Here is a 27,561-nt window from a genome sequence, read left to right on the forward strand (position 1 = left end):
TTAGGCAATAACTCTAAAATAAAGTTTATTATCTTTTGGTTTGCTTTTGAATTTTGAGTGGTTCTTTTCAATGCTATTCCACCGTCGAAGTCCCCCCATCATGATGAAGCACTCCATTTGCATCCCCCACCGATTGAATTCGTGCCTCATGTACATGTCATATAGAGGTGGTTCATTGGCATTTCGCCCGAGCATCTCTTTGTGCTCCATTTCAAATATCTCACAAAAAAATCAGAAGGAATATCCCAAGACTAGGTCTTGGATTAGTAGAGTCTAAAGTAAAAAAAAAAGGAAATATCAATGACTCGAGTGGTATTGCACCAACTTCGAGTAAAAAATGAATGAAGAAAAGCTATTTGAAGAGGTAAACTTTTACAGATTCAAGTAGAATGCGAAAAATTGAAATCCAAAGAAAATAAAATAATTCCCCCTGGCTTGATTGGTGGTTGCACCAATTCAAAGCAGAACCTGCTTTGATACCACCTATTGGATCGAGTCATACGTGAGAGAGGAGGGGGTGAATCAAGTGGTTTTGAAAACTTGTCTTTTCTTTTTAAAACTAAAATCAAAGCACACAGCAGAGAAAGGAAGTTAGAAAGCGAAGTAAAAGAACAAGCGTACAACAATGCAAACACAATCGGTTTACTTAGTTCGGAACCTGTGATGACTTCTGCTCTAAGACTCAAGTCCTATGGACCTATCGATAGATAATCCACTGAAATACTTTTTCCAGTACCTCCGAAAAAAGGAATCGAGTATATAGAAATATGGAACAACTGTCACACCCTGCACTTGCCCTTTTGCAAGTAGTAAAGTGCACAAATTACAAATTTGTTACCCAACACCTTCGAAGATTGTCAACTTAAACTCAGTGTCGATCAACTGCTTGGCAGTAGTCAGGAGCAACAGCGTCATAGTAGAGTCACAGCAAAAAGCCGGAGCAGTCGGATCCTTAAATAGACGCGTAGAAGCTTGTATGGATGTTGTTGTTGAAGCTTAGGTCGAAAAGCCTTTATAAAGGTTGTGGAAAGCGCCTCTAAAAGCCTTGAAGGTGCCTCCAACCTGACAAATTCGATCTTGAACAAGCTGGCCCTTATCCATGACCTGCGGAAGGCGCCTTCTATGAACAGTGCCAAGGCGTCTTCCACTGCTTGAAGGCGTTTTCCATCCCTTGGAAGGTGCCTTAGGTACAGTTCACCTGAGGCTTTTAGTGCTCTTCTTACCCTGCAAAATGTGTTAGTCCAATAAACCAAATAATAACCTACAAGACAAGTGTTAGCACAATAATACTAAGTAATAATTAGATCCTATCTCTCCGAGACTAGGATCTAATCAAGGTCTCGTTTAGAGATCTGAAATGAACCTAAACTAGACTGACACCTACTGTCACTCAACCGAGATGCGTCCTCACCGAGTCACTCCCATCTAGTCACTTACCTTTACTTAACTGCCAAACATCTGGTCCTTCAGACCTGTTTGGACTTTCTCTGTCCTTGCTTAGTATCTAACCAAGCTAATATACAAAGACTTGCATGCAACACTGAGTTAGTACCATAGATATAAAATAGTAAAGATAAAATAGTGTTAGCATTATTAATAATTCGTTGGTCCTGTCGACCGCGTCAATCACATATTACCTAGGGTTACCTTCCCCTAGGGATAGTCAGCTTCACTCACTAGGACTTCCATATCCTGGCTTCACTCATCAGGACTTCCACCACCTAGCTTCACTCACTAGGGCCCGGCTTCACTCACCATGACTTCCATTACCTAGTTTCACTCACTAGGGTCCGACTTCACTCACCAGGACTTCCACTACCTAGCTTCACTCACTAGGGTCTGGCTTCACTCACCAGAACTTCCACTACCTAGCTTCACTCACTAGGGTCTGACTTCACTTAACAGGACTTCCACTATCTAGTTTTACTCACTAGGGCCCGACTTCACTCATTAGGACTTCCACTACCTAGCTTCACTCACTAGGGGTTGTCTTTACTCACCAGGACTTCCCCTTGCCTAACCTCCAATTAGGACTTACCTTTGCTAGTCATCTAGTCATAACTAGACTTTTCTCTTCCAAACATAAAGTCCTGTTTGAATCAACCCTTGGTCACACTGACCAGACTAAGGTACATTATCAAACATCGAAACCCTAGAGATAGATTGTATCAACAAAAATTACCACAAGGTACTTAAAGTTGCAATATTCCTTGCAACGCCTTGGAAAGCATCTCATTGATGTTTTCTTGAGTGACGCTCACTGCTCCACTACGAATTATTTCACCCACGAAATTACAGTTGTCAATAGTGCTTTTGGTGTTAACCATTGCAACATCTTGACTCAAATTTCCAATAGACAACGTCAATTTATTCCATCCAAATACTATTGATAGTCAAGTCATCAGTCAACGAACGATCCAACTCATGCATTCCCTAGGAATTGTCGGTGTGAACGACAAAGAAGCCCTGAAGCGCACTTCAACAGAGGGTTAGACTAGGGTTGGGGAGATCCCAACAAGCTACTACGAGGCTCAAGTTAGAGTTTGCTTGAGATGATATGCAGGTAGAAAAAAAATAGAGGAGAAGGAGACCTAGTGGAGTTGTAGAGAGTTCAGATCCTTTTCCATTTCCTTCATGAGTATTTATATAATTGTCCGGAGAGCATCTTCATATTGGTTGCTACAGAACGTGCTCCTCTATCTTCCTCATATGATCCAACCAAGAGCATTAGATCCAAAAGTTGTTAGTTGCCTTGTCATTCACCAAGTGTCACGTGTTTGGAGTGAGGTATCTAGAAGACCAACTCTATAACCGGCTCTCTATTTATCAAGTGGCACATGTTCTGGAGCATTTGCAAAGAAGCGATTCTCAATGATGGCACAGTTACACAACCTCCCCACCCATATGTCATTGACCACGTAGAGTGTGGGCTTGATCTAAGAATGAGGGGGTGTTGGGGGCGAGCATATTTGCCTTTTGACGCAATTGATCTAAGAATGAGGGAATGAGAATTTCACTACAAGAAAACAGGACTTCATAAATAGATTTTTGAGACAGAATTAAAATCTGTTTCAGATTTTGTTAAATTAGAGACGGATTTACTACAAAATTCCTAATCCGTTTCACTTTAATAAAATATAATATTTGGGAAAAAAATTTTGAGACGGAATTTGAAACAAATTTGAGACCAAATTACAAATAAATTTTTATAAAAAATAAATACAGATTATAAATAGAATTTGAAATCATATAATTTTTGTCACGAAATTTGTTTAAAATTTAATAAAAAATTGAGATAGAAAATTATCTATTTCAAATTTATATAAATATTGATTTTTTTTTTTTAAATAAAATTATCAAGATCTATTTCAGATTTAGTGGGGTGTATTTAATCAAAAGATTGAATAACTTTTATTGGCTTTTTTTAATGATAAACTTTTATAAAATTAATAGATTTTTATTGACTTTTATAGAATCTTACATAATTGTGAAAAGAATTCTATAGAGTTTTATAAACTTTTTTACTTTTACTAAACATATTATAATAATTTTAAATATTTTTTATTTACAAATTTGATCCAAATTATCATGAAATATTAGTCAACCGTACCCTTTAATTTAGTCAAAATTTTAATAAATTATTAAATTGAAAGAGTAAAACGAATATAGTCATTTGAGAAAAAAATAGAATATACACTCCAACAAATTTAAGTTTTCGCAACAAGTCATCAACAAATAATAAAACACGCTGTAAATACTATTATATTTTTTCAAATAATAAAAAAAACTATTTATAATTTTAATAGCGCACTATATCTGCCATTAATATTATAAACATCACCCTGCGCGCTGTTAAAACTATTTTTAACAACCTATCTGCAGCGCTGCTGTGGGCTGTTAAAAATATTTTTAACAGCGCATCGCATGCACGCTGCTAAAACCCTTTTTTTAAATCCCCGATCCATAAATTCTGTCTCCTTCACCACGAGTCTTCGAGCCATTTTAGCGGAAGGAGCAAAGGTGCAACCCCTGCCTACGAGCATCTTCATCTTCATGCCCTAGCCGCCCCCTGCCCACGAGCATCTTCATCTTCGTGCCCTAGCTGCCGCCCCCATTCCCCGCGAGTGTCTTCCTCTTCGAGCCCTAGGTCGCCGCCCCCTCCCCACGAGCGTCTTCCTCTTTGAGCCCTAGGCCACCGCCCCCCTCCTCGCGAGCCTCTTCATCTTCGTTCCCTAGCCGCCCCCTCCCCGCGAGCGTCTTCCTCTTCGAGCCCTAGTCGCCGCCCCCTTCCTGCGAGCCTCTTCCAAACTCATAGGGGGTCATTTTGGGGTGTCATTTTATTCGCTGTCGTTACCTTGGAGCAAATGATCGCATCGAAGGGGTTTAAGTGGAGACGCGAGTACTCACGGTTAGGCTTTTTTGGTAAGACACCACTGATCATACCTTGAATAATCCCTCTTTTACAAATTTAGTGAGTTAGGGATCAGCGGAGACGATTGGTCTAAAATAGGCAAAAACATTGATTGTCAGCTTCTGTTATCGCAGCGCCGAGCGAATTGGATCTTGAAAGAGGTTTGATCTCAAACACTTCGATTTGAGTTTTTTTTTTTTTTTGCTAGTTTCTATGATTTTGTGGTATTTTCGATGTTTTGGGATAATATACATCTTCCGAGTGAAAGTTTGGCCAATTCATGGTTTCTTAAATGTTTCTTTTGTAAAAATGATTCTTTTTTAAACCACTGAGCTGTTTGCACTTTTTACCAAACAATTACGAGTTGACTTTTGGGATGGTGTTGTGAAATGTACCTTTGTTCATGATTTTTGGGGTTGTGATCTAGATTAAGATGTATAGGTTCATTTAAAAAAAAACCTTTGCAAGTTATTTGCTTACAGTAGAACATAGTGAAAGTCTCGTTGTTGTAGCAACTAAGGTACAATTTCTATTATTATGTAACATCATCACCCATTCCAATCTCTTAAGTTCATGTTCTCTTCAAGTCAGTCTTATTGACTTGGTAATCTCATTCGGATGAAACGACAGTGGCTATGGATATGCACTTTATGGTCAAACAAACTGTTTTTATGATCTTTGAATCTGCTGAGAGATCATAATAATGTCAGGTTGAGGCAACATATATAGAATTATTATCTGTGATGATGACCAAAATAAGTGAACATGAGTTGTTCTTGTTTTGGTGCTTTGTTTTCCCTCAACAAATAACTTAAGCCTACTAAATAGCACACAGTTTACAAATAATATATTTAGTCTTCTAAACATATTCAAACTGGGCACTTCTTGTCACTTGTATAAATGATGTGATTATAGGTAATTTCTAGATTTATTATAGATCACTTAAACATCTTATTAAATTATTTCAATTTTGCTCCACATTAATGTTTGTATTGTAGCATTAACTCTCCTATTTCTGTGTTCAGGATTTTTATCAGCCAATGATATAAGATACAATCAAGTTAGCAGCTTTCTAGAGTTGAACTCAATGAAGCATCACTTGAAAGATTGATATGAATTTGATGTTACAATTGACATTGGTTAAGCATAAGGAATTCATGAACTCTGGTTTTTTATGCACATAATGCAATTTTCCATTTAAAGGTAATCATCAAATATGAGAATTTGGAGTAGGGCTCTGACATCTTTATGTTATCCGAACTAGAAAGAAATTGTATTCTATTTTTTGGTTGTCATTTCTTCTACACAACTAATTAATGATTAACATTGCTAGACTGTTGCTATATGTGTTAATCCTCAACAAATAAAATTTTTATGTTAGATTATTCTGTTTGCTTTAGTTATATGCCAGTTGTGTGTGCTTTTTGTTTGATTACCTTTGCCTTCACAAATTGGTAGATTGAAATACTTCTTTAGTGCCATAGTAAGTGGCAGATCACATGAGCCAGGCTGAGGAGCTTTTACTCAAAAAGACATTTGATGGGCTGACAAAGGCCTTACAATTGATCTCTGAGTCCTTAATAATAAGTGCACATTCAGAAAAATTGATGGCAATGAAAACTAAGGCTCTTCTCATGGTTTGTAATTTTAAATTTAATTGTCTATGATTTGAATAACATCCTTAGTACCATAATGACCATTCTTCTCTTCTGTTAGAATATGTATTGGAAAGTAGCAAGAGGATTCATATTATCTTAGATACATGTTTTGAAGATCTATTTTAGTATCCTGAATGTTGTTCTTCAATTTTACAGCTTCAAAGGTATGAAGAAGTAATCAAATTCTATGAGCAGACTATAGGACATGCTGAAGTTAACACTTTATCTTCTGGGCCAATTTATAATGAAACAAAGAAGATAACTCTGTAAATATCTAATTTTTTCCTCTATATCACTGGCGTTGGCTCCTAATGGAAAAGGGTAACTTCTATTTAGGAAGACTAGATCAAGTATTTAAATTGCTGAAGAAGCTTGAACAAGGCAAAAGTATAGTGGACAAGTACAGTTAAATTTCACTGTATTTTCATAAAATTTAACAGGATAATATTTTTCTTTTCAAATATGTTCTTAAAAACTATGACTTTTATTAATAACCAGTTTGTAATAGCAGATTTAATGAAAAACTCAGAATTTAACATGATTATTTAATAGTTAGTTTGTTAGAGATTTTGTATCTTGTTTTGGATCCTCAGACCTTGTTTTGGTATAATGAAAAACTATGACTTATTAATTGTGTGTGGATTTGATTTGAACTAAATTTGTTGTAAACTTTTAGTTTATTATTTTTATCAATGAAATTGATTTTTTTTAAATATAGATGAGACTATCAATAACGTACGTTTGCACGCTGCGAATTATTATCCATAGCATATTTTTCACAATGCGCAATGCACGCTGTGGAAAATAATATTCGCAACGTCGTAAAATATTATTCGTAGTGCGTAACGCACATTGCGGATATTATTTTTTGCGACGTGCATTGCGTGCTGCAGATAATATTTTCCATGGCGCACAAAGCACACTGTTAATAATCTAGGACTTTCAACAGCTTTTAATTGTGCAGCACGCAATGTGCGCTGCGGAAAGTGAAATTACGTGTTACGAAAAGTTATTTTTATTATAGTGATATTATATTTTTTAATATATCGTGAATCGGCTATAAAGGCACGGAAAAATATCAAACAACATAGGATAAAGGATTTGCCAGAGGAGAGAATACGAGGGGGAAAGATAAAAAAGAAGAAATGAATTAGAGTTAATTCAAATTAATAGATAAACACAAATAATGAAATTCAAGTGAGATGACTCAAAAAGAAAACCGCACATAAAAGAGAAAAAAGAGAGAAACTCAAAACAAAACATCCGAACTTATGGATTATTGGGTCGGTTGGTATAAGTTGTGGGTTGATGGAGAACGGATAATAATCGTTTTTTTTTAGATCAAAAAAATAATTAAAATGGAGAGGGTAGAGAAAGAATTTATTCGTAAAAAATTAAGACAATTTAAAGTCTATAGAAATGTCTAGGGTGAGAAGAAGACTTTTTATTTTATTTTTAAAGTTGTGCTAAGTGTTTTGGAGAGCTCTTATTAGTTAAAATTTGTATCCAAAGAATTCTAAAAGAATCCATGAAATCTATTGAAATTTTATAAACTTTTAGATTGCACACACAGACTTTTAAAATACACGAAAGTCATTCAAAATAATTAAAAGTCCAACATTGAATACATAAATAAATTAAAGATGAATTTACTATATAATTATTAATCTATTTCACTTTAACAAAATATAATATTTGGAAAAAAAATTTGAGATGAAATTTGAAATAAATTTGAGACAAAATTATAAATAATTTTTTTTTAAAAATAAATACATATTACCCATAAGATTTGAAACAGTATAATTTCTATCTAAAATTCGTTTAAAATTAATAAAAATTTGAGATAGAAAATAATTCGTTTCAAATTTATATAAATTTGATAAAAAAATTTAACTAAAATAAACTCTAAACCCTAAATCCCTTATATATATATATATATAAATTAGAGACACATTTACTATAGAATTACTAATCAATTTTACTATAATAAAATATAATATTTTAAAAAAACTGAAACTAAATTTAAAATAAATTAGAAATAAATTTACAAATAATTTTTTATATGTGAAAATAAATATAGATTACAAACAGAATTTGAAATGGTATAATTTTTGTCACAAAATTCATTTAAAATTTAATAAAAAATTCAGACGGAAAATAACCAGTATGAAATTTATATAAATATTGATAAAAAAAAATTAAATGGAATTAAATTATGTTTTAGATTTAGATAAATTTAAGATGACTTTGCTACAGAATTACTAATCTGTTTCACTTTAATAAAATATAATATTTGAAAAAAATATGAGATAGAATTTGAGATGAAATTGTAAATAAATTTGTATAAACAAACATAAATATAGATTATAAACGGAATTTGAAATGATATAATTTCAGTCACAAAATTTGTTTAAAATTTAATGAAAAATTGAGACATAAAATAATTCTTTTCATATTTATTTGCTAAAATTTTTTAAATAGAAAAGAAAACTATTTATATAAATTAGAGATAATGGAATTACTTATATAGTTCATTTTAATAAAATATAACATTCAAAAAAATTGAGATTAAATTAAAAATAAATTAAAAATAATTTTTTATTAAAAATAAATACATATTAAAACAAAATCTTAAAAGAATATATTTATCAAAAAAAATCTATTTTAAAAAAAGAAAAGAAAAGAAAATCTATTTTAAATTTTTTTTTTAAAAAAAAAAAAACCATTGATGTGGATCTAAAGCAATTTGATTCATTCATGTAGATATAACACAATCTGATCCATCTATTCAGATCCGACCATCCTAAATATTCATTCAGATCTAGAGTGATTTGATGTCTTCATCAAGACATAAATTTTCACCATCGATTCAAATCCAAATCATCGTTACAAAAATGGCCCTAATTTTTTATCCCTATTCTTCTCATCTCGACACTTCATTCTTTATCCCGGTCGCACACCTCAAACCGGCACCGGAACCTCCCTTCTTCCTCGCCATCCATAGTCGATCAAGGCCGACAACGACCACTCTCATCACCGCCGGCCTCCACCACATCCCATCAAATCTTACCCTATCTCGATTGGGAGATGCTCCTACCGCCGGCAGCCCTTCTTCATCTCCTCTACCTCTCCCGATTGGGAGAGGAGGAGCCATCTCGTCCTCCCCAATCCTCATCCCCGCTACCACCACCACATCCTTCCTCACTGGTGGTCACCACTCCATCTTCTTCCTCTCCCGATTGGGAGAGGAAGTACCACCTTGGAACTCTTGAAGCTGAGGTTCTTCTATTCATCCATCCTCATCCACAACTCTCTATTCAATTGGGAGAGATTTTGATAGCCCACTTTCATCCGCCGACGAGTTTACATCAGAGAGCTTCGGGATTCCAAGCTCTTCTACACCATGCACCCTTCAGAATCCGGAGGGGGCAACATGATTCATTTTCAGCGCTTGTTACACGCCATCCATTCTGATCCAGGGAGAAGCTTCATCCACAATTGTTGTCCATCCGCAACATTCGGTCAATGTGTTGGGCTGTCTACTTTGATTGTTGAGTTGCAATGACGTTAGCTTCCCATGTTGAGATTGCATGTATGTTTAACTTGATTAATGCTCACATGGTATTTGATAAAATGTTTCTTCCATTAGTTGGACTCTAGTTATTGCATTCAAGTTGTTTAATTTCTTGCCATGGTTATTTCGTTCGAATATTTAAATTTGCATTCTTTATTTGGATGCAATTAGATTATATTTCGTTATATGTTAGTTTCGTTAGATGTTTACTTTATGTTGTCACGAATTCTCCGCAATCATACTTAATTAGGTTAGTTTTCATTACTTACATTATCTTTCATTTTATAGTTTTAGCAATTCAACCAAAAAGCCCATTGCATTTCATTTCTTAATCTTCACAATCAGTAACAAATCTGTGATCTACAATGTTAATATTGAATTATGTGTTATTATAGATTTATGATATATAGTTTCAGTTAGTTGAAATTACACGAGTTTATAAGTTTAAGATGCTGAATAGTGTTGTTAGTTTTAGTTTGTTTTAGATTCTAATATAGTAATTTTAGTTTCAATTACTTCTGACAAATATGTTTTATATTATATGAGTATTAGCGATTTGAGTTTTGTCGGTTAGGAATTATAAAGTCTACTATGTTGATTCTGTAGATCTGTGTTATATAATTTAATTTTTTGTTGCATGATGAACCTACCATGCATATATAGGTCGCATTAAGTATGATAAGGGGTGAATGTAGTATTGGTTATTAAAATCTCTATAGGTTGTATTTCTTTTTTTTTTTTGTATTTATCACAAGGGGTATGCATTTATTTATTTTTTATGCATGTGATGTAGGACCTCAAGTAGAGGGAAAGATATTGGTTGCAACAAAAAAAAAAAAAAAAAATCAAAGATGATAATCTCTTATAATACAAGTTGAGTATGTTTATTTAATTCTTATTAATGGTATACAAATGGAAGAAATCATTGAGTTACATAATATTTACTTTAATGATGATGCATGTATGCAACATGATACAATGTCTAAATTTGATAGCATACTAAATAAAATACAAGTGTGAATTTTATCTCAATATTTTATTTATTAAATGACATACATTATATGTATTTATTTGTTATTAGATGAGGAGGGAAGACAAATTTCGAAAATTATTAAAAGTTAAAAAAAAATGGAACTCGTTATCACTAAAAATAGGTAGAGGATAGAAAAGCTTATCAAGGAATAGATACAAAGAAGAAAATCTCAAGGAGATGGTTCGTAAGATGATTTAAGAAATGAGATATACAAATCATTTGTTTTTAAGAGGATCCGTGCTAAATTTATTTGAATGATGTAATATTTATGTCTCTTTAATTGTATGATACTTTTAGATTAGAAATTATTATTTAATATTTATAATTTATTTGAAATTTGTGATTTTTCTTATAAATAATATGCAAATAAAAAATATAGAAATAAAATATAATAAAAATTTAGTGATAAATTTTAGTACAAATTTTTATATGGATTTACAAATATAATTGTAAATGGATTTATAAACAAATTTAAATTATATTTGATATGCTATTTGAGAAGGATTTACGACGAATTTAAAATAAAATTAGATACGGAATTTAAATATGAATTTATAAATAAAATTGTAATCGAATTTATAAATAGAATAAAATTATAGTTATTATGTAATCTGAAAGTTCAAAATAAAATTAAATACATAATTTATATTTAAAATTAATTTCATTTGATCAAATTAAAAATACACGTATAAATAGTTTTTCGATTCATTTATGAAATTAGAGATGGAAAATTTTAGTCTCAAAATTAGTCACAGAGCTTTCACTAATAGAATTTTAAAACAAAATATTTTGTCTCAAATATTCTTTAGAAATGGAAAAAATGACTTTCGGAGATGAAGTTTTTCGTCACTAAAGTCCTGTTTGATTGTAGTTTTTGAGGTTGATGTCAAATGACCTTGAGAATAAATGAAGTATGCAACTGGGGTCGAGACGAGACACCAGAATATGAGATTGAGTTGAAGGCGATGTTGGCAACTAAGGTTAAGCCAGATAGGTGGTGTTGGGATCTGGGACTGAGCAAGATGGTGTCAGTGATCAGACTGAGACATTGGCGATGTCGACAATTGAGATCGAGCCATGTAGGTGGTGCCGAAATTTGAGACTAAGGTAGATGGTGCTGAGACATAGGCAATATCAACGACTGAGGCTGAGCCAGGTAGGTTGTGCAGAGATTTGAAACTGAACTAGATGGTGTGTCAGTGAGTAAGGATAAGACAAAGATAATGTATGGATTTGAGGTTGCGACTGGATGCATCAAGGTTGGGGGCTGAGAATGGGAGGATGTCTAAATCGAAAATTGACACGGTGACTAAGACCGAGACTGAGATCATAATCAAGAGCTAAGATACGAGTGAGTGTAGCTAAGATAAAAGTCATTGTAACTAACTTGTAGTTAACAAAACTCGACTCTCTCGGATAAGCGTACTAAGTCAGTTCAATTATACCCGAATCTCATCTGAGCATGGCCTAATCCTCTTTGGGTTATGTTTGACTCATCGTAACATATCAACATGACTTTTGACCCTATAGAATATATGCGACGGTAGAAAATCATTGTATGAGTCATCTATATATAATGCATTTAATTATACTTGTCTAAATTGCATGTCTATTACATTTTTTTTAAAAAAAAATTATACTCTACCATGTGAAATCTGTCATCCTGACAGTCCCTACGACTATCCCACATTATTAGGAGTGAATAAATTAAGAAATCAAAATTAACAATCGTGGAGTGCGATTCTTCAATCTTTATCAAGATTAGATCCTTTTTCACTTCTATAAATTTAGTATGTGATAATCAACTCATTTATATCCGAGGTAATTCTGACCTCAAGACTTAGTTATATTTCTCGCTGGGCTGATTAATGTAATGTCCTGCTCTGCAACTTATTGATCAATGCAAATAGTATGAGCTAGTCTTTCGGCAAAAATTTTTCCCTTTGTTTCTTGTTTTTTTCAGAATTATTATTTTGATGAAAATTGAAAATACATTCCGGAAAACTAAGAAAAAGACAAGTCATTCTGTTGTTAAAATATTTCGGTTTCTAGGGGTGTCGAATTATGAGCTCTAATAAATTGAGGTTTATACTTAGGACTAATTATGTATCTAGGCATCAGTAATTAACCCCGTAAAGGTTTATTTGCCAATTAATCGGCCTTTGCTAATCAATGGTAGAAAAAAATAATTACATTCATCTAGATATTCCTCACCGTCTATTTTTAAATTATGTATACCCTATCGTCAAATGATTAAAAGATGAAAAGAATTTTTCTTTAAAAGTATACATCCATCGAGAATTGATCCATACTTTATTATAAAAAATCTGTCACCCTCTAATAAAATTTTTGTTAATAAAAAAATATTATATTAGATAACACTAAATTGAGATGATCGATCTGATTTAATATAAATTTTCTATTAACTACCAGAATAAATCAAGAAATATTGATATTAAATAATTTGAAAATTCAATATCCTATAGTTGCACGCTCATCTAAAGGGGAAAAAAAACCTTTGCTAATCAAGCCTCATAGTTCCTGTAGCTTAATTACTATGTTTCTAAGATCTATACATCCATATATGTGCTTGTTCATTAGAAAAAAAAAAACAAAAGAAAAAAAAAATCGTATAATTGCAATAATCTCAAGTTTCCAAACTTTTGGATTCAGTTTATTTTGCCTTTTAATTAATTATCTGCAGTGTGTGTGTCTGGAATCGAGCCAAGCTCCACGCACCCATAAAAATAGGATTATTTTAATTTTTAAACCTTTTGGCCTTTCCTTCTTTTTCTTTGTGGGTCTTTTCCGGTTTGTGGATAGAGCCCCCGTCACCAATCCAACATGCTAATTAGGTTAGATTCTGTACGACATGATTTACTTTTTCCCTTTAAGGCGATATTATCAGATTCGATTAAGTCACGGACAACTAACCTATTTCAAACCCGACAACGTATTTAAAATTATGAAATTATGAAAAGACACATTTAAAATTATAAAATTTTCGACTTAATTAGCTTTTAGATTTCTAAAATATATTTATTTTCCATTTTACTTCTCCAAACAACTATCATTGTCTACGTTCAAAAAATAATATTACTATGAGATAGGATTTCAAAGAACATCGTGGAGATATTACATTAAAAAAATAACGCCACTATAATGTTAAATTTTAAACTACTATCATGTTGCAATTTAAAAATTAACGTCACTTGTTATTTTATAAATCCTAAAATCAACACCACAATATTATTATTTGAAATACAATTATTTCTATCTGAGATCGTAATCCAATGAGTCAACAAGAGGTGACAATGGACGAGAGGAGCTTGAATGCTTTGATGATGAAGAAACTGTCTAAGATATCAGTAGAACTCAAAAAGAAATTATTAGAATAAACGTTAAGGGTAGACTCGATGATGTAGGGACATTTCCCAAGGGCTACATGGCCAAGAAGATTAATAATCAAGTTAGGATGATAGACAAGGTCAATAAGGGATGACTTCCGACTCCGACTACTCCAAGCTCACAGCTACTCCCGACTCTTGGCTACTCCTAACACACAACTACTTTCGACTCTCATCTACTCAGGCTCACAACTACTTTTGACTTCTGGCTACTCTCGACTAACGATTACTCCCAACTCATAGCTACTTTCGACTCTCGGCTATTCCCGACTCACAACTACTCCCGACTACTTCAGGCTCAGGGTCACTTCCGACTACTGATTGTCGAGTCTAAATTTACCACATTTTCGACTCCTTCAAATGAAACTGAAACAACTCCAACTATAAAAAACTAAAGCAACATACTATCATGTTATTCTTTGAGGGTATGAACAATGCTAATGTTATCACGAGAAGGGCGGAAGACGTAACTATTTATCCTGACATAAATGGATCATAATGATCATTTATTTTGGAGAACGTGACCACAATAGCGAGAAACGAGAGGGCATAGGGAGAATATGGCAGGGAGTTCTAATCCTATAAAAGATAGTCTAGTTTCATGAGTAAAGGTAAGAGCATATAACTCTTAAAACCTTAATTTTCAGCAATCATTCTCTTATTCGCTAATAGTTGACTCAAACATCGGAGTGGCATCGACGAGGACTTTCCTGACCGTCATTCTAACCCACTTTCTCTAAGTGTTTTTCCTCACAAATCAAGGGTCGCGTCACTCTCCTAATTAACAACCATTGCAAGTAGCGTGTCACTGGCTAGTCAAATGTCTCTGTTCTCAGACGGAATCACTCAGCATGACCACTACGATGTTCAAATCAGCACAAGGGCTACACGACAACAAAAACTAGAGTGGCAAAGGAGTTTTTGTGGTTGTTTTTGCATACATGTGCCCGTAGGAGTAAGCGAATTTATATAGAGCGGCGAATGTGTATCTCTGCATCCAATATATGTGCGCCCATTTATCATGTTCTCCGAGATATATGTTGGCATTTTCCACTCCTTTTGAGAGAAATAGTCCCATGAATGAAGTCGTTACGCCACCTCCACATCTTTAACAAGCCATGTAGGATGGGGGCCAAGCCTGACAAGGCGGAAGGAACCCAAAAGCCCGAGTTATGCCAACTTGCTAGACTCATATACACCGAAGTGCTGGAGTCAAATGAATGAGACATGATAGTCGAGGTAAGAAAGCTGAGGAAGTTAGATACACAGAACTGATGAGTTAAATAACTTAGTCGTGATAGTCGAGTAATGAAATTGAGGGAATCAGATGCCCTGAAGAATTGAAGTCAAATAAATGAGTCGTGATAGTTGGGAAACGGAACTAAGGGACTCGAGTTATCCAAGTCAAAGAAGTTTAATGACCGAGTAGTATGGATGGGATGGCCGAACAAAGGAGTCGAATGAACCCTTACACTTCCAAGTGACTATTGACCAAAAACTTATCTTAATCTCTACTCCCTGCATATGAAGACCATCACATCACAGCCTCCGTTATCCACCACATCAACGACATTAGAGTATTATTTGAAATACGTTCTTTGTCAAATGTTGTTTGAAACCTCTGCATTCGTCCTATTTCAACCACCAACCCAAAGTACATATTTATTTTACCATTCAAACTCGACGTGACCGAGTATAACTTCTCCTATGTCTTGACCATTTACACTAATGGCTAGTAGTCACCCGTAATTTACCTCCTCCGTGTTGACCTAGGGACGGATTGGCGGGGGCGCTGGGGGCGAGCGAATCGCCTTTTTTTACCACATATTTATTTTACCATTCGTCCCTTCGGATAAGTAGCACATGAGGTGCTATCAGTATTAGATCTGGGATTCGAATTTCGGTAAAGCTGAGGTAAATGTCTCCCTTATGTGTTAGTCACTATTCCAAAGGCTAGTAGCGCCCGTGATTTACCTCATCTGTGTTGGCCCTGGGACGAGTTGACGGAGACGCTGGGGGCGAGCGTATTTACCTTTTACCATCATATTTATTTTACCATTCTCCTCGTAGCATGTGTTATATTAAGAAATAATTATTATAAATAAATAGTTATTTATTTTTTAATTATTAGAAAATAATTATTATTAGAAAATAGTTATTTGTTTTCTAATTATTAAAGAATAATTATTATTAATAAATATGGCAGTGATCTTGTTTTAATTTTTTTCTCTCTTTTTCTCCTCTCTTCCGCGTGCCTTTTTCTCACGGTTTAAAAAAAAATCTTAGCTTTTTTCTCCTTTCTCTGCCGCTGACGCCAACGGGAGTTGTCGCTGTCGCGTCTTTTCTATTGTTCACCTGTTGTTGCGGCCAGAGGAGGTGTCGTCGTCCAAAGACAGCCACCATCGCCCTTATCGCCTTAAAAAAATAGTTCTTGTTGTCTTTCCGCCGCCGTCGTCCTTGTATAACCAGCCCTCCTTTACATACAAATTTAGCGACTCCATCGCTTTCATGGGTTCAAGTCCATCCTGAGACATTATTTTGAGAGGAATTATTATAAGTAAATAGTTATTTATTTTTTAATTATTAAAGAATAATTATTATTAGAAAATAATTATTTGTTTCGTTATTAGAAAATAATTATTATTAAGAAATATTTATTGTTTTCTTAATTTATGTATGTTATTATTTTCATGATATTTATATATACTATATATTATAATTAATAATATATGTGAATTTTTTCGTATTATGATATCAAATATTACCGTATAAAATTTTAGATTAAAACTCAATACATGTATCTGCCTTTATACCTTAATTATCTATACTAATAACTAATAATTATTTATAATTTATTATTTTCATATTATTTAGGGATAAATTAACATGATACTAGGATAAATAAATCACCTTTTACAACGTCTTGTCTGACAGCTTTTTGCAGCATTGTTTTGACAGCCTTCAATATTTTAATATTTTAAAAAAAATACTTTTGTGCATTTTCAAATGCATGGATCCGATTTTGATTTTAAAAAAAATATATTTAAAAATCCGTGACCCGCGCCGAGCAACCTAGCTTAGATCCGCGCCCGATGCCTTGACCTGCCCTGCCCATATGCGTCGACGTAGCAGTGGGAGACTGGTGGATGCGTTGGGAGGAAGCTTCGGCAGCACGAGTGAAAGTTTGACTGACGGATTAGTGAACCTTTAGATCCGCGCACACGTGTATGGCGGCGGAGTTGCCGACAGTCGCCATCATATCTACATTCCCCGACAGCAATAACTTTTGCATCCGACAACAACGGCTCCATGAGGTCACTACCTCCTCCATGCGCGCCCATTCCCCTGCTCATCCTCTTCTAACGAAAATCCAACCATAAAATTAAATTGCATCGGATCCGAACAACTTGCAATTTTGGATGTCACTTTTCGTTTTTTGTTTTTTTTTGCATTTCATGTTTGAAAATGGCGCCGGATCGGTCAACTTAATTGATGGAACAGACGATCTATAACTAGATTGAGGGAATTGACCGTTTCTACGCCGTGAAAAGAAATTAAATTAATTTTGCAATTTTACTATTAATAAAAATTCATTATTGTTTTATTAGTTTTAACAAATTTATTATGTAGTTTTAAAAATAATTAAATTTATTATGCGGTACTGTTAAAAAGCGTAATAAATCTGTCATCCAAATAAAATTGTATTAGTAATTCGTTAATTAATGATATGCTAATTAAGACATGACATGATCGATGATGTGAATAAAAAGATGATTAGACATACAGATGCTACAGGAGTTAATTATTTTTTAATACTTGCTTGGTAAGTTTTCTAAATATACTTGCTTGGTGATTTAATTACATAACTTCTCAAATAATCATGGATAACAAAATCTATTTAAATTATAAATCACAAAACTAAAATATAAGTTAGAAAAAATATATAAGAGGTTTAAAACTATCTATATCAAATAATAAAGTCATGAATGCGATTTTTAATAAATCATATATTTCTAATTCACTTGAGTTTCAACAGTTTTTGGATGTTTAAAAAAGGTCAAGTTCATTCCTTTCTTAATATTTTGCAAAAAGATGGTTTTTTGGAGCCCATTTTTTAATATTATATTTAAACCAGCGACAGTGGTCTAATCATTCGTGCAAAATCTGTAAGATATCTTTGGAGGGACCCATTTCTCCCTCTCGATTGATTTGGAATATTTAGTGGATATTGGCTCCAATTAAAGGCCATTAGGAGAGATTTAATTTTTCCAACCTACAAGTCATGCTTACCACTCAACAGGCACTAATTATTGTCAGCGGTCCTCAACACTATATTCTCTTGTCCTATCAAAAAAATACTATAATTTCTCGTCTCATGGATTAGAAGAGATCTAATTCTCAATCTTATAAATTTTATTTTAATGACAAAATAAAATTCATATGAGTCATGTGGATTGTATTTTCTTTTTTAATAGTATAAATTATAGAAGAACAAAAGATCTCATCATATACTACAGAAAATTCATTAACATTAATCCAATTACACATCATTAGTGAGTAAACTAATTTCAAAATTATAATTATATATTGCAAAGGCCAACAATTCTCCTCACTTTTTTCGCCTAAATTTTGTAAGTTTGATTATGAGTGGGTGTATTGTTTTCATAATCGGTTCAATCTAAAAATTCATTATATTATTGTACATCAGGTCATTTAGGTGAGTTTAAGTAGATCCTTTTCATATTATCGCCCTCAAATATAGATCATCCTTTCCTAATAATCGCTATACATTTATTTCTCCCACCGAATTGATATGAACTCTTTTTCTTGGAGAGAGGGACAAATTAATTATGAAAATGGGAAAAACTATTTATTTTGATTTTATTTTTCCTCTTGTTCACCTATAATCTTTGACGTATTTATTTCCACAACACGTTGCAAAAACAGAACACGTATTTATATTTGAATACATGTTGCATACTACAAGTTGCACACGTTTCTATCACATTTCTCGATCCATTTGTATATTTATTATACGGTAGGCTTGCAAACGAGGGCCAGCATTTAGTGGGATCCAAATAACTATAACTTTTGAACCATATAAGTGCACCGCAAATAAAATCAATATGTACAATTCTTTACTAATTAAGATAAAATATTATAATAAATATTTATTTTCTATAATTTTTAAATATGTTATTTTATTTTAAAAAATATTTTATGTACGATCAAATCTATTATAGATATTATAAAATAATATATTGAAATTATTTTAAATTATATCTTATAACTTGCTTAAAATATATATTTTAAAAAGAAAAACATTCTTTCACATGATACATAGAGAAAAAAATTGTTATTCTTTTATATTAGAATAGTCCATTGGTACTGTTGGTCCATCATCTTGGTGGTGGGTGAGATGGAATTAATTTCAGTACCAATATTAAATAAATAAAAAAACTCAAGAAATATCCATCTTTGTTTTTTTATTACTGTGTCGATTTATTTTTTCTTTTTTTTTTTAAAATAATAATAATAATTAATTATTTGCCACTGAGGTTGGGCAGTGGCGAGTGAGTCATCGCTGTTCCGATGGCAATTTTTCATTTATATCCATGGCCATTGAAAAGGACGTCCTTGTTTTGATTCGGACAATCATAATGTTTAAAACAGTTTATTGTTTGTGATTCAAATCGAAGATTTTCTCACATTTACAAAAAAAATAATAATAAATTTTACTGGATCAATATTTTAATCTTACCCAAAATTAAGTGTTTTTTTTCTTATTATACATTCTCCATTTGTATCGTCATCAATTACAATTTTCAATCGGCTTGTCGTAATATTTTTCTTTGATTTTTTATGAATAAAATCATTTTCGTCTTTATATTTTAGTAATATTTAAAAAATTTGTGATAATCTTTTATTTTTTTTTAAAAAAAACATGTTAATAATACCTATAATTTGTTGAAGTAAGCGTATATTGATGAATACTTTAATTTAAACAATTTGTGAATAATAACATTTTTTTTAACTTAGTTTTACTTTAAATTCATTTTAATCTAAAATATACGATATTTCCACAATGTAAACGTTTACGTAATTAAAAAAAACTCACTTTAATCTTGAAAAAATGATTTCATATTCGAGTAAGGGGTTTCAATGGGGATAATTTTGAAGCATATAGATACAATGAAGAGAGTTGTGTTTTGAAAAATTAAAAGAAAAACATTTTATTTTCCACTTTTCGACGGATAAAACAAGAAGAAAAAAAGGCTCTTCGTATAGATTTTTTTTATAGTAATTAGAAAATTCAAAAATGTAACTTCACAATTCCTTGGGGAAACAAACAGTCGCATAGACAGAGAGAGTCTTAGTTTAATGGATTATTTAAAAAATAATAATAATAATAAAGAAAAGGAGTTCTTCAGATTTGTAGAAAAAGGAGTTCGTAGTTTAATTATTCAATAAATTTCTATCGTACTTAATTTTCTTGATTTAGGAAAATGCTAAAAGGAAGAAAGAAGAAGAGAAGCATAGTTTCTTCTCCAAACCTTCCCCAAAATATATAGTCACCTGATTTTGTAGCAAAGAAATTTTAAAAAAAAAGTAATTGGGACTAGAAAGAAGAAAAAAACAAAAATTTATATCCATAGAAGAAACGAAAATAGAATTAAAAGCAAAGAAAAAGGAGCCCAAATTGGAAAAATTGAAGGGAGAAGAGTTGATGATGATAGATATTTAGTTCCATTGAAGAGCTTCGAAGCTGGTCGGAGGGAAAGTATCGGCCGGAGTCCACGAAAGATCCGCCGTCTCCGTCCACGGGAGCCACCACCCCCACGAGTCGAAGAGGAACTCGCTGCCGGAATCGGCCGAGTCGAGGATGCGGAACCCTTCGTCCAGCGGTGGCAGCTCAACGATCTGGCCCAGGTCGTCGCAGTCTGCCGGCAACTCCAAGCCGGCGCCGGGATCCATCTCAGCGGCCTTGGCGGCTGCGGCCTGGACGTCGCGGGGGGAGAGCGTGGCCGGGCGGGGGAGCAAGCCGGCGAGCTCCGGGAAGTTGAGCACCGCGGCGGCGCCCTTGACGCTTAGGGCGGCCGCGTCGTGAGCCCGCGCCGCCATCTCCGGAGTTGGGAACGTGCCCAGCCAGATTCGCGACTTCTTGCGAGGCTCGCGGATCTCTGACACCCACTTCCCCCAGTTCCGCATCCGGACGCCGCGGTACACCGGGTGGTCGCTCTGGTGGCGCCGCCGCTTCGTGGCGGCGCCGGCGCCGGCGCCTTCGCCACCACCCTTGCTCGACAGAGGCGGGGAGGAAGAGGAGGACGCAGGGGAGTGGGAAGACATGGAATTGGCGCTCCTTTCCGCCTCCGTAGAGTTTGGAGGCTCTACCATTAATGTCAAAAGACTATCTTTTTGGTTATCCATCTCACAATCTCCTTCCGGCGCTATCGAAGCCACAAAAAGCTATCTTTTTGATGAAATTTCTACTCTCCTCTCCATGAGAATTGGGCACAAAACACTGAATCAGGGAAGATAAGAACACAGAGACTCTTCATCAAGCATGGCAAACGGCTGATCACCAGGTTGCCTCGTCAAGCAGCATAAATCATTGTAAAAAGAAGAAGAAGAAGAAGAAGAAGAAGAAGAAGAAGATTCCAGAGACTTCAAGGCGACCCGAACGATAGAAGCATCAAACTGCTATAAAGTTGCGAGCTTTACCAGCGATAGCATACGACTACACGATTTTGAGTTCGTGAAAACTGAAAACAGAGACATCGAAAGGGAGATTGAGCTGGAGGAGATGGAATGGTTCGTAGAGATGAAGATAAGATATAAAGGCCACAAAGCGACCTTCTGCTACGATTTCAAATGACAATGGCCCACCTCTTCTGTCTCCGATTAAACAATAATTACGTACGAGCTCTTTCACTTGTGGTTTCCCCCCTCCTTCACCTTCTCTAATATCTCTTCTCCCTGTTGCTGAATTCAATTGCTATGGTTGTCCTTTATAAATGAGGAAGGAGACGGAGCATTTAGCTAGCCAGATCAGACAGGTTGAGCTCCTTTCTTTTCCATTTGTGTATCTAGTTATTAATTCGGATGTGGGCCAGGTAGCCGATATGATGCTGATTTGCATGGTCATTCGATTCTCGTGACTTCTATGCGCTTTGACGTGCCCAAAATTTTAATTGCGGGCGCCCCTTTTTGACCGTGCTCTCCTTCAACGACAATAAATGCAATCTCCAGTCTCCAGTACAAAATACACTTGTAATGATGCTCTTATTTTGTTTTGTATATATTCCTCCATCGGATATGTCAATTCCCTAGGTCCAACTACAGCTGCGCTGCACTGCAAACAAAATATTAATATTGAGACTTTTTTTTTAATCTTTTATTAAAATAAAGGATGAATTCAACCCCCCCCAAAAAAAAAAACATAATAGAATGTTTACAATTTACAAAGAATGACTTATTTAATTTTATACAAAACTCATCTTAGTTTGTTTTTAATCGTTTCAATTTTTTAGTTTCTTTTAATATTTTAGTTTTGAACTAAATGGAGTATTTTCAATTTTTTTAGTTTCTTTTAATATTTTAGTTTTGAACTAAATGGAGTATTTATGAAAAAAATTATATTGTGTGATTTTTATTATGATATATAAATCTAAAGTTCACAGGGATGCTGACTTAAAAGTAAAATTTTGTGATCATGGATTCAATCGCTTGATTCATTTAAATTTTAAATATGTTATATATATAAACAAGAAAACTCTATTATATCAACGACATTTGTTAGGATATGTTTATACTTTATTTTGGGCATTATGAAGTTATTAAAAAATCAACTCAATTGTTAGAGATATTTGGAGGATTAAACCAACTCAATTGTTAGAGATATTTGGAGGATTAAACCAACTCAATTCCCACAGCCCATTGTTGATTGTAACTATCTATTGATCTTGTCTGAAAATGTCGACGAACTAACCATCGATGAATAGATATCGATGTTGACTTGGTTATCGATCACGTTACTAATTTATGAAAAGATCTACAGGAGCCTAAACGAGAGAGAACGAGAATGAAAGAATTAGAATGATGGTTGAGAGATTCCCAGCACAGCCACTTTGATGCTCAAGTAAATATTCAGCAAAAGAGGAAGAAAGAAGAACAATCGTCTAGAATTTGTAAATGCACGTGTGTGCATACGTATGCTCGTAAAGTGGGACTACTTTTTATAGAGTTACAATTATGCTCCACATGCTCCAAGATCCACACTGGCGTTATCCATGTTTCCTAAAATAAATGGCTACATTGCCCATCTCTTTCGGACTAAATGGTGGCATTTTCCACGTTCTTTAGGTATTTTCAGCATGTAATAACTTATCACCTTAGTTGTTAACTATTGGAGGCACTACTCCAGTTAGTCGAGGTGATCTGGAATCAAGATTGTTGGCAGTCGGACTCGTCGAGGAGTCGGACTAGGCGCCGAGTCAAACATAGTGCAGAGTCGGGGTTGCATGAAGTTGGGGTTGAACGACGTCGAGGTAACTCCCTGTTAACTTTGACTGCCACCTCCACGAGACTGTTGGCATTTCCCTACCCATGTGACACCCCCTGATTACTCCTTATTGTTGGTTAGTCCTAGGAAGATCGTACCGGTTCCACCGTATAAAAATTTTGTACAAGTGTCGAACCTTTCCTAAACAACCTATTGTGTTCTTTAGAAATTAAATTAGGAATCGTAAAAGGAACTTAACATTATTGATTCCAAATTTAACTTATCTGTTCTTAATGGTTTAAATTTAGATCGCAAGCGGAACTTAACACTATTGATCCAAATCCACCTATGTTATAAAGTTAATTAAATATTTATTTCCAAAATTGGTTCCCAGGTCAAACATGGCGAGACACTAGATCTTCTTGGGTATGTGATCATCCACCACTGCCTCGACAAAGCCTTTAATAGAAATTCAATATTTAATTCCCTAAAATAACATTAGGTTTAACCAAAAGGAACAATCGAATCACAAATTCGAAAAACAAAAAAAAACACAACTTCAAAACAAATCCGAAACTCTAGAATCATATGCCTCTTGTGTTTGGAATTCGTACAAAGAAGAACTAGCATGATGCAGAAAATAATTACTAGTTATATCTCTTCTTTGTATACTAATAACCTCGAGATCTTCTGCCGTATTCCTCGCCTCCTCTTGGACGTCGTGTGGGCGACGATCCTCCAAGATGAACACCACCCAAAGTCTTCTTCCTCCTTCTTTAAAATTCGGCCACCACCACCACAAAGAAATAAGAGAGCAAGGGGAAAAGAGATGGAGAGAGGGTCGGCCACAAGAGGGAGCACAAGCAAGAGAATAAGAATTGATGTCTCATGAGGCCTCCCCTCCCCTTCTTTTATATTACTTGCCCAAGGCAAATAAGGAAAGATTTTTATAAAATTAAAAATCTTCCTCTTGTTTTTCCTTTTCCCCTTTTATTTTTCCTTTTGTTTCCCTTGATTGATTCAATCATTGATTGAATCAATGATTGGATGATTGGCCGACCCCTTGCTTGGGCACCAAGCAAGGGTGGCCGACCCTTTAAAGGAAGGAAATAATCTGGTAAAAAATTTATAAGCAAAGAAGGAAAACTCTTATAAAATTTTATAAGTTCTCTTTTAATTTCCTAATGTGGATGTTAAAAAAGGAAAGTTTTAAAATTTAAAACCAAGTTTTAAAATTTAAAACTTCTCTTCTAAAATTTACTTTTTTAACATGGTTACAAAAATAGAAAGTTTCAAATTTAAAACTCTTTTTTTTTTCTAAAACCGTGAGGATGGTTAAAAGGGAAAGTTTTAAAACTTTTAAATTTTCTTTTAAACCATGTGGCCTAATTCAAATAAGGAAAGTTTTATTTTAAAATCTCTCTTTTAAAACTTGTAGATATCTACAAAGAGAAGATTTTAAAAATTCAAAACACCCCTCCTAATTTGAATTATGTGGTCGGCTCCCTTAATTTTGTTAGTGGACGACCACTTTTGAGAAGGTAGTGGCCGGCCCTTGGCTTGGTCACCAAGCTTTGGGTCGTCCCCCTCTTGGACACCAAGATGGGCTTTATATGGATGGATTTGAGGCTTCATTGAGGCTACGACAAGGACCTAGAGGAGAAATTGATTTTGGCCTTCCGACGAGCTTGAGTATCCCGTGTTCGCCCCGAACACACAACTCAAGTTTATCAATAATAACTCATTCCACTAGAGAATTATTATTGCACTACCGCACCAATCCCAAATTACATTATGGACTCCTTTTTATCATGAGTGTGTTAGTCTCCCTGTGTTTAAGATATCGAATGTCCACTAATTAATTGAGTTACTGACAATTCATTTTAATTAATGTCTTAGTCCAAGAGTAGTACCACTCAACCTCATTGTCATGTCGGACTAAGTCCACCTGTAGGGTTTAACATGACAATCATTATGAGCTCCTCTTGGGGACATTCTCAACCTATATTACTAGGACACGGTTTCCTTCTATAATCAACAACACACACTATAAGTAATATCATTTCCCAACTTATCGGGTCTATTGATTTATCGAGCTAAATCTTACCCTTTGATAAGTCAAAGAAATAAATACTACATACATGTGTTTGTTATTATATTAGGATTAAGAGCACACACTTCCATAATAACTAAGGTCTAATTCTTTTATTAAGTCAGTATAAAAAGAACTTACCTTAAATGGTTCTACTCAATACACTTAGAGTGTATTAGTATAATTTATTAGTCAAGATAAACTAATACTTAATTACACTACGACTATTCCAACGGTTTGTTCCTTTCCATCTTAGTCGTGAGCAACTGTTTATAATTTAAAAAGAACGGATAACACCATCTTCTGTGTGTGACACCACACACCATGTTATCTATAATATAAATTAATTGAACAACTACACTTAACAAATAAATGTAGACATTTGACTAATGTGATTTTTTTATTTCAAAAATAAATGTTTACAAGAGCAAGACTTTTAGTATACACTCTAACACTTATATCACTATCTTTTCCTTCAAGTCAAATCAAAAGAGGTGGGAGTCCGACTGACTGAACTGTTATGTGGTTGGACAAGATGGTTTTGGCTGTCCCGGCTGCAATATCCATGTGGCAAATCCAAAACGTGATTCAGTTAATATCACACCTTAAATGGGTCATGCCTTATTAAATACGTGTCATGCATAATCTATCTTGATCCACGAATCTAGAGAGTGCTAGTATGTCTATGAGGTCGTGTCTCATTAAGGTGACGTGACCATCTGTGGAAAAAAAATGAAGCATCCTCTGCATCACAATGATTATGAAGATGTGGCTGAGATGTGGTTTGATCCATGCGCTTGATCGAATGACCGAAAATCCATCTCACTCTCGTGATTGTAGAGATTAGTCATTTAGAATTGAATGAGCAAGAATATATTAGGTCGAAGAAGGATGTTGTTCCCCTCATTGTGTAACCATTGCTTCTATGTCCACCTCTTGCATCTCCTTCATCTCTCAGCAATTCTATTCCCATTGTATAGTTAGTTTCCATGTTCTTTGACCTTTTGCTCTAATGAATTATTAATCATCTATCCTCTATATATAGCTTATGTAGTCTTGTATTATGTCTTTTAATGATTGTAGAGTCTTCCTCTGCTCCAAAGTATAGGTCCATCAAGTCAAGTTTCACCAGCAGTGTCTTGGATTGAATAAGAACAACCTATGGATCTCAGCCAACTATAGAATAATGTTTTCGAATGGTAACCAGCAGTCAAATGCCCCCCCCCCCCCCCCCCCCCAATTTTTATATAACTTTTTTCAATAGTCATTTGTTGAGCAAGCTACGCTTTCCCATTCCAGTCTTCTTTGTAAAGTGTTGTGATACTTCCACATTCCCTTGTCCTAACTTAGTCTTGACTTCTTCTGAATCCACACAACATGGTCATCCTCTTTCGAGTATACCGAATCCCCCTATTGTCTAAAATCTTTCATTTTTTTCTTTTACCTGAAGAAAATCGAAGGTGAAATATTTTTCTTCTCCTCTTAAGCCAATTTAAATTTTTTGAAGAACTTTTTGTCATCTCACAAGGGGTGAAAACCCTTGTTTTTCTTTATGAAGCATCTGAACCCCATATCTTGGCCGACTCGGTAGTAACTTGAGTTACCCCCAGCTTCTACCTTTAAAACTTATCATTTAGAGCGAGATTACTTTACCGCATCTTAGAAGTTGCAAGATATGAAGTTTGATTGCACTTCATGCCCCATGAATCCATACAATGAGGTATGTATATGATGAATTCCTCTCCGTCCAGCTACATTTAGTTGAAGGACTTTTTAAAATGATGTTGTCGGATCTGTCAATATACACGAACAATTTTTTCACCCTATAGTTGGCGATGAAAGCCTCAACCACCAAAGCATCATCATGAAGAATGTCTATCCCTT

General features: G+C 34.2%; 1 protein-coding gene and 1 long non-coding RNA gene across 2 annotated transcripts; one reads left to right on the forward strand and one right to left on the reverse strand.

The window, feature by feature from the left end:
• The first annotated feature begins 3,987 nt into the window (after positions 1–3,987).
• On the forward strand, positions 3,988–6,604 carry LOC122008577. Its single transcript, XR_006119318.1, has 3 exons — positions 3,988–4,572; positions 5,437–5,614; positions 6,226–6,604. It is a non-coding gene; the product is annotated as an uncharacterized LOC122008577 (long non-coding RNA).
• Positions 6,605–20,713: 14,109 nt separating this feature from the next.
• On the reverse strand, positions 20,714–22,071 carry LOC122008165 (dehydration-responsive element-binding protein 3-like). The gene has a single exon (XM_042563782.1). It carries the CDS (start codon positions 21,509–21,511, stop codon positions 20,825–20,827), a length of 687 nt encoding a protein of 228 aa, XP_042419716.1. The 5' UTR covers positions 21,512–22,071; the 3' UTR covers positions 20,714–20,824.
• Between the last annotated feature and the right edge of the window lie 5,490 nt (positions 22,072–27,561).

The sequence above is a fragment of the Zingiber officinale genome, chromosome 8A, assembly GCF_018446385.1.
Source record: "Zingiber officinale cultivar Zhangliang chromosome 8A, Zo_v1.1, whole genome shotgun sequence".
In the NCBI taxonomy this organism is placed as follows: domain Eukaryota; kingdom Viridiplantae; phylum Streptophyta; class Magnoliopsida; order Zingiberales; family Zingiberaceae; genus Zingiber; species Zingiber officinale.

Excerpts from the sequence above, each read along its gene's own strand:
- LOC122008165 (XM_042563782.1), bottom strand. The coding sequence starts at position 21,511 with ATGGATAACCAAAAAGATAGTCTTTTGACATTAATGGTAGAGCCTCCA.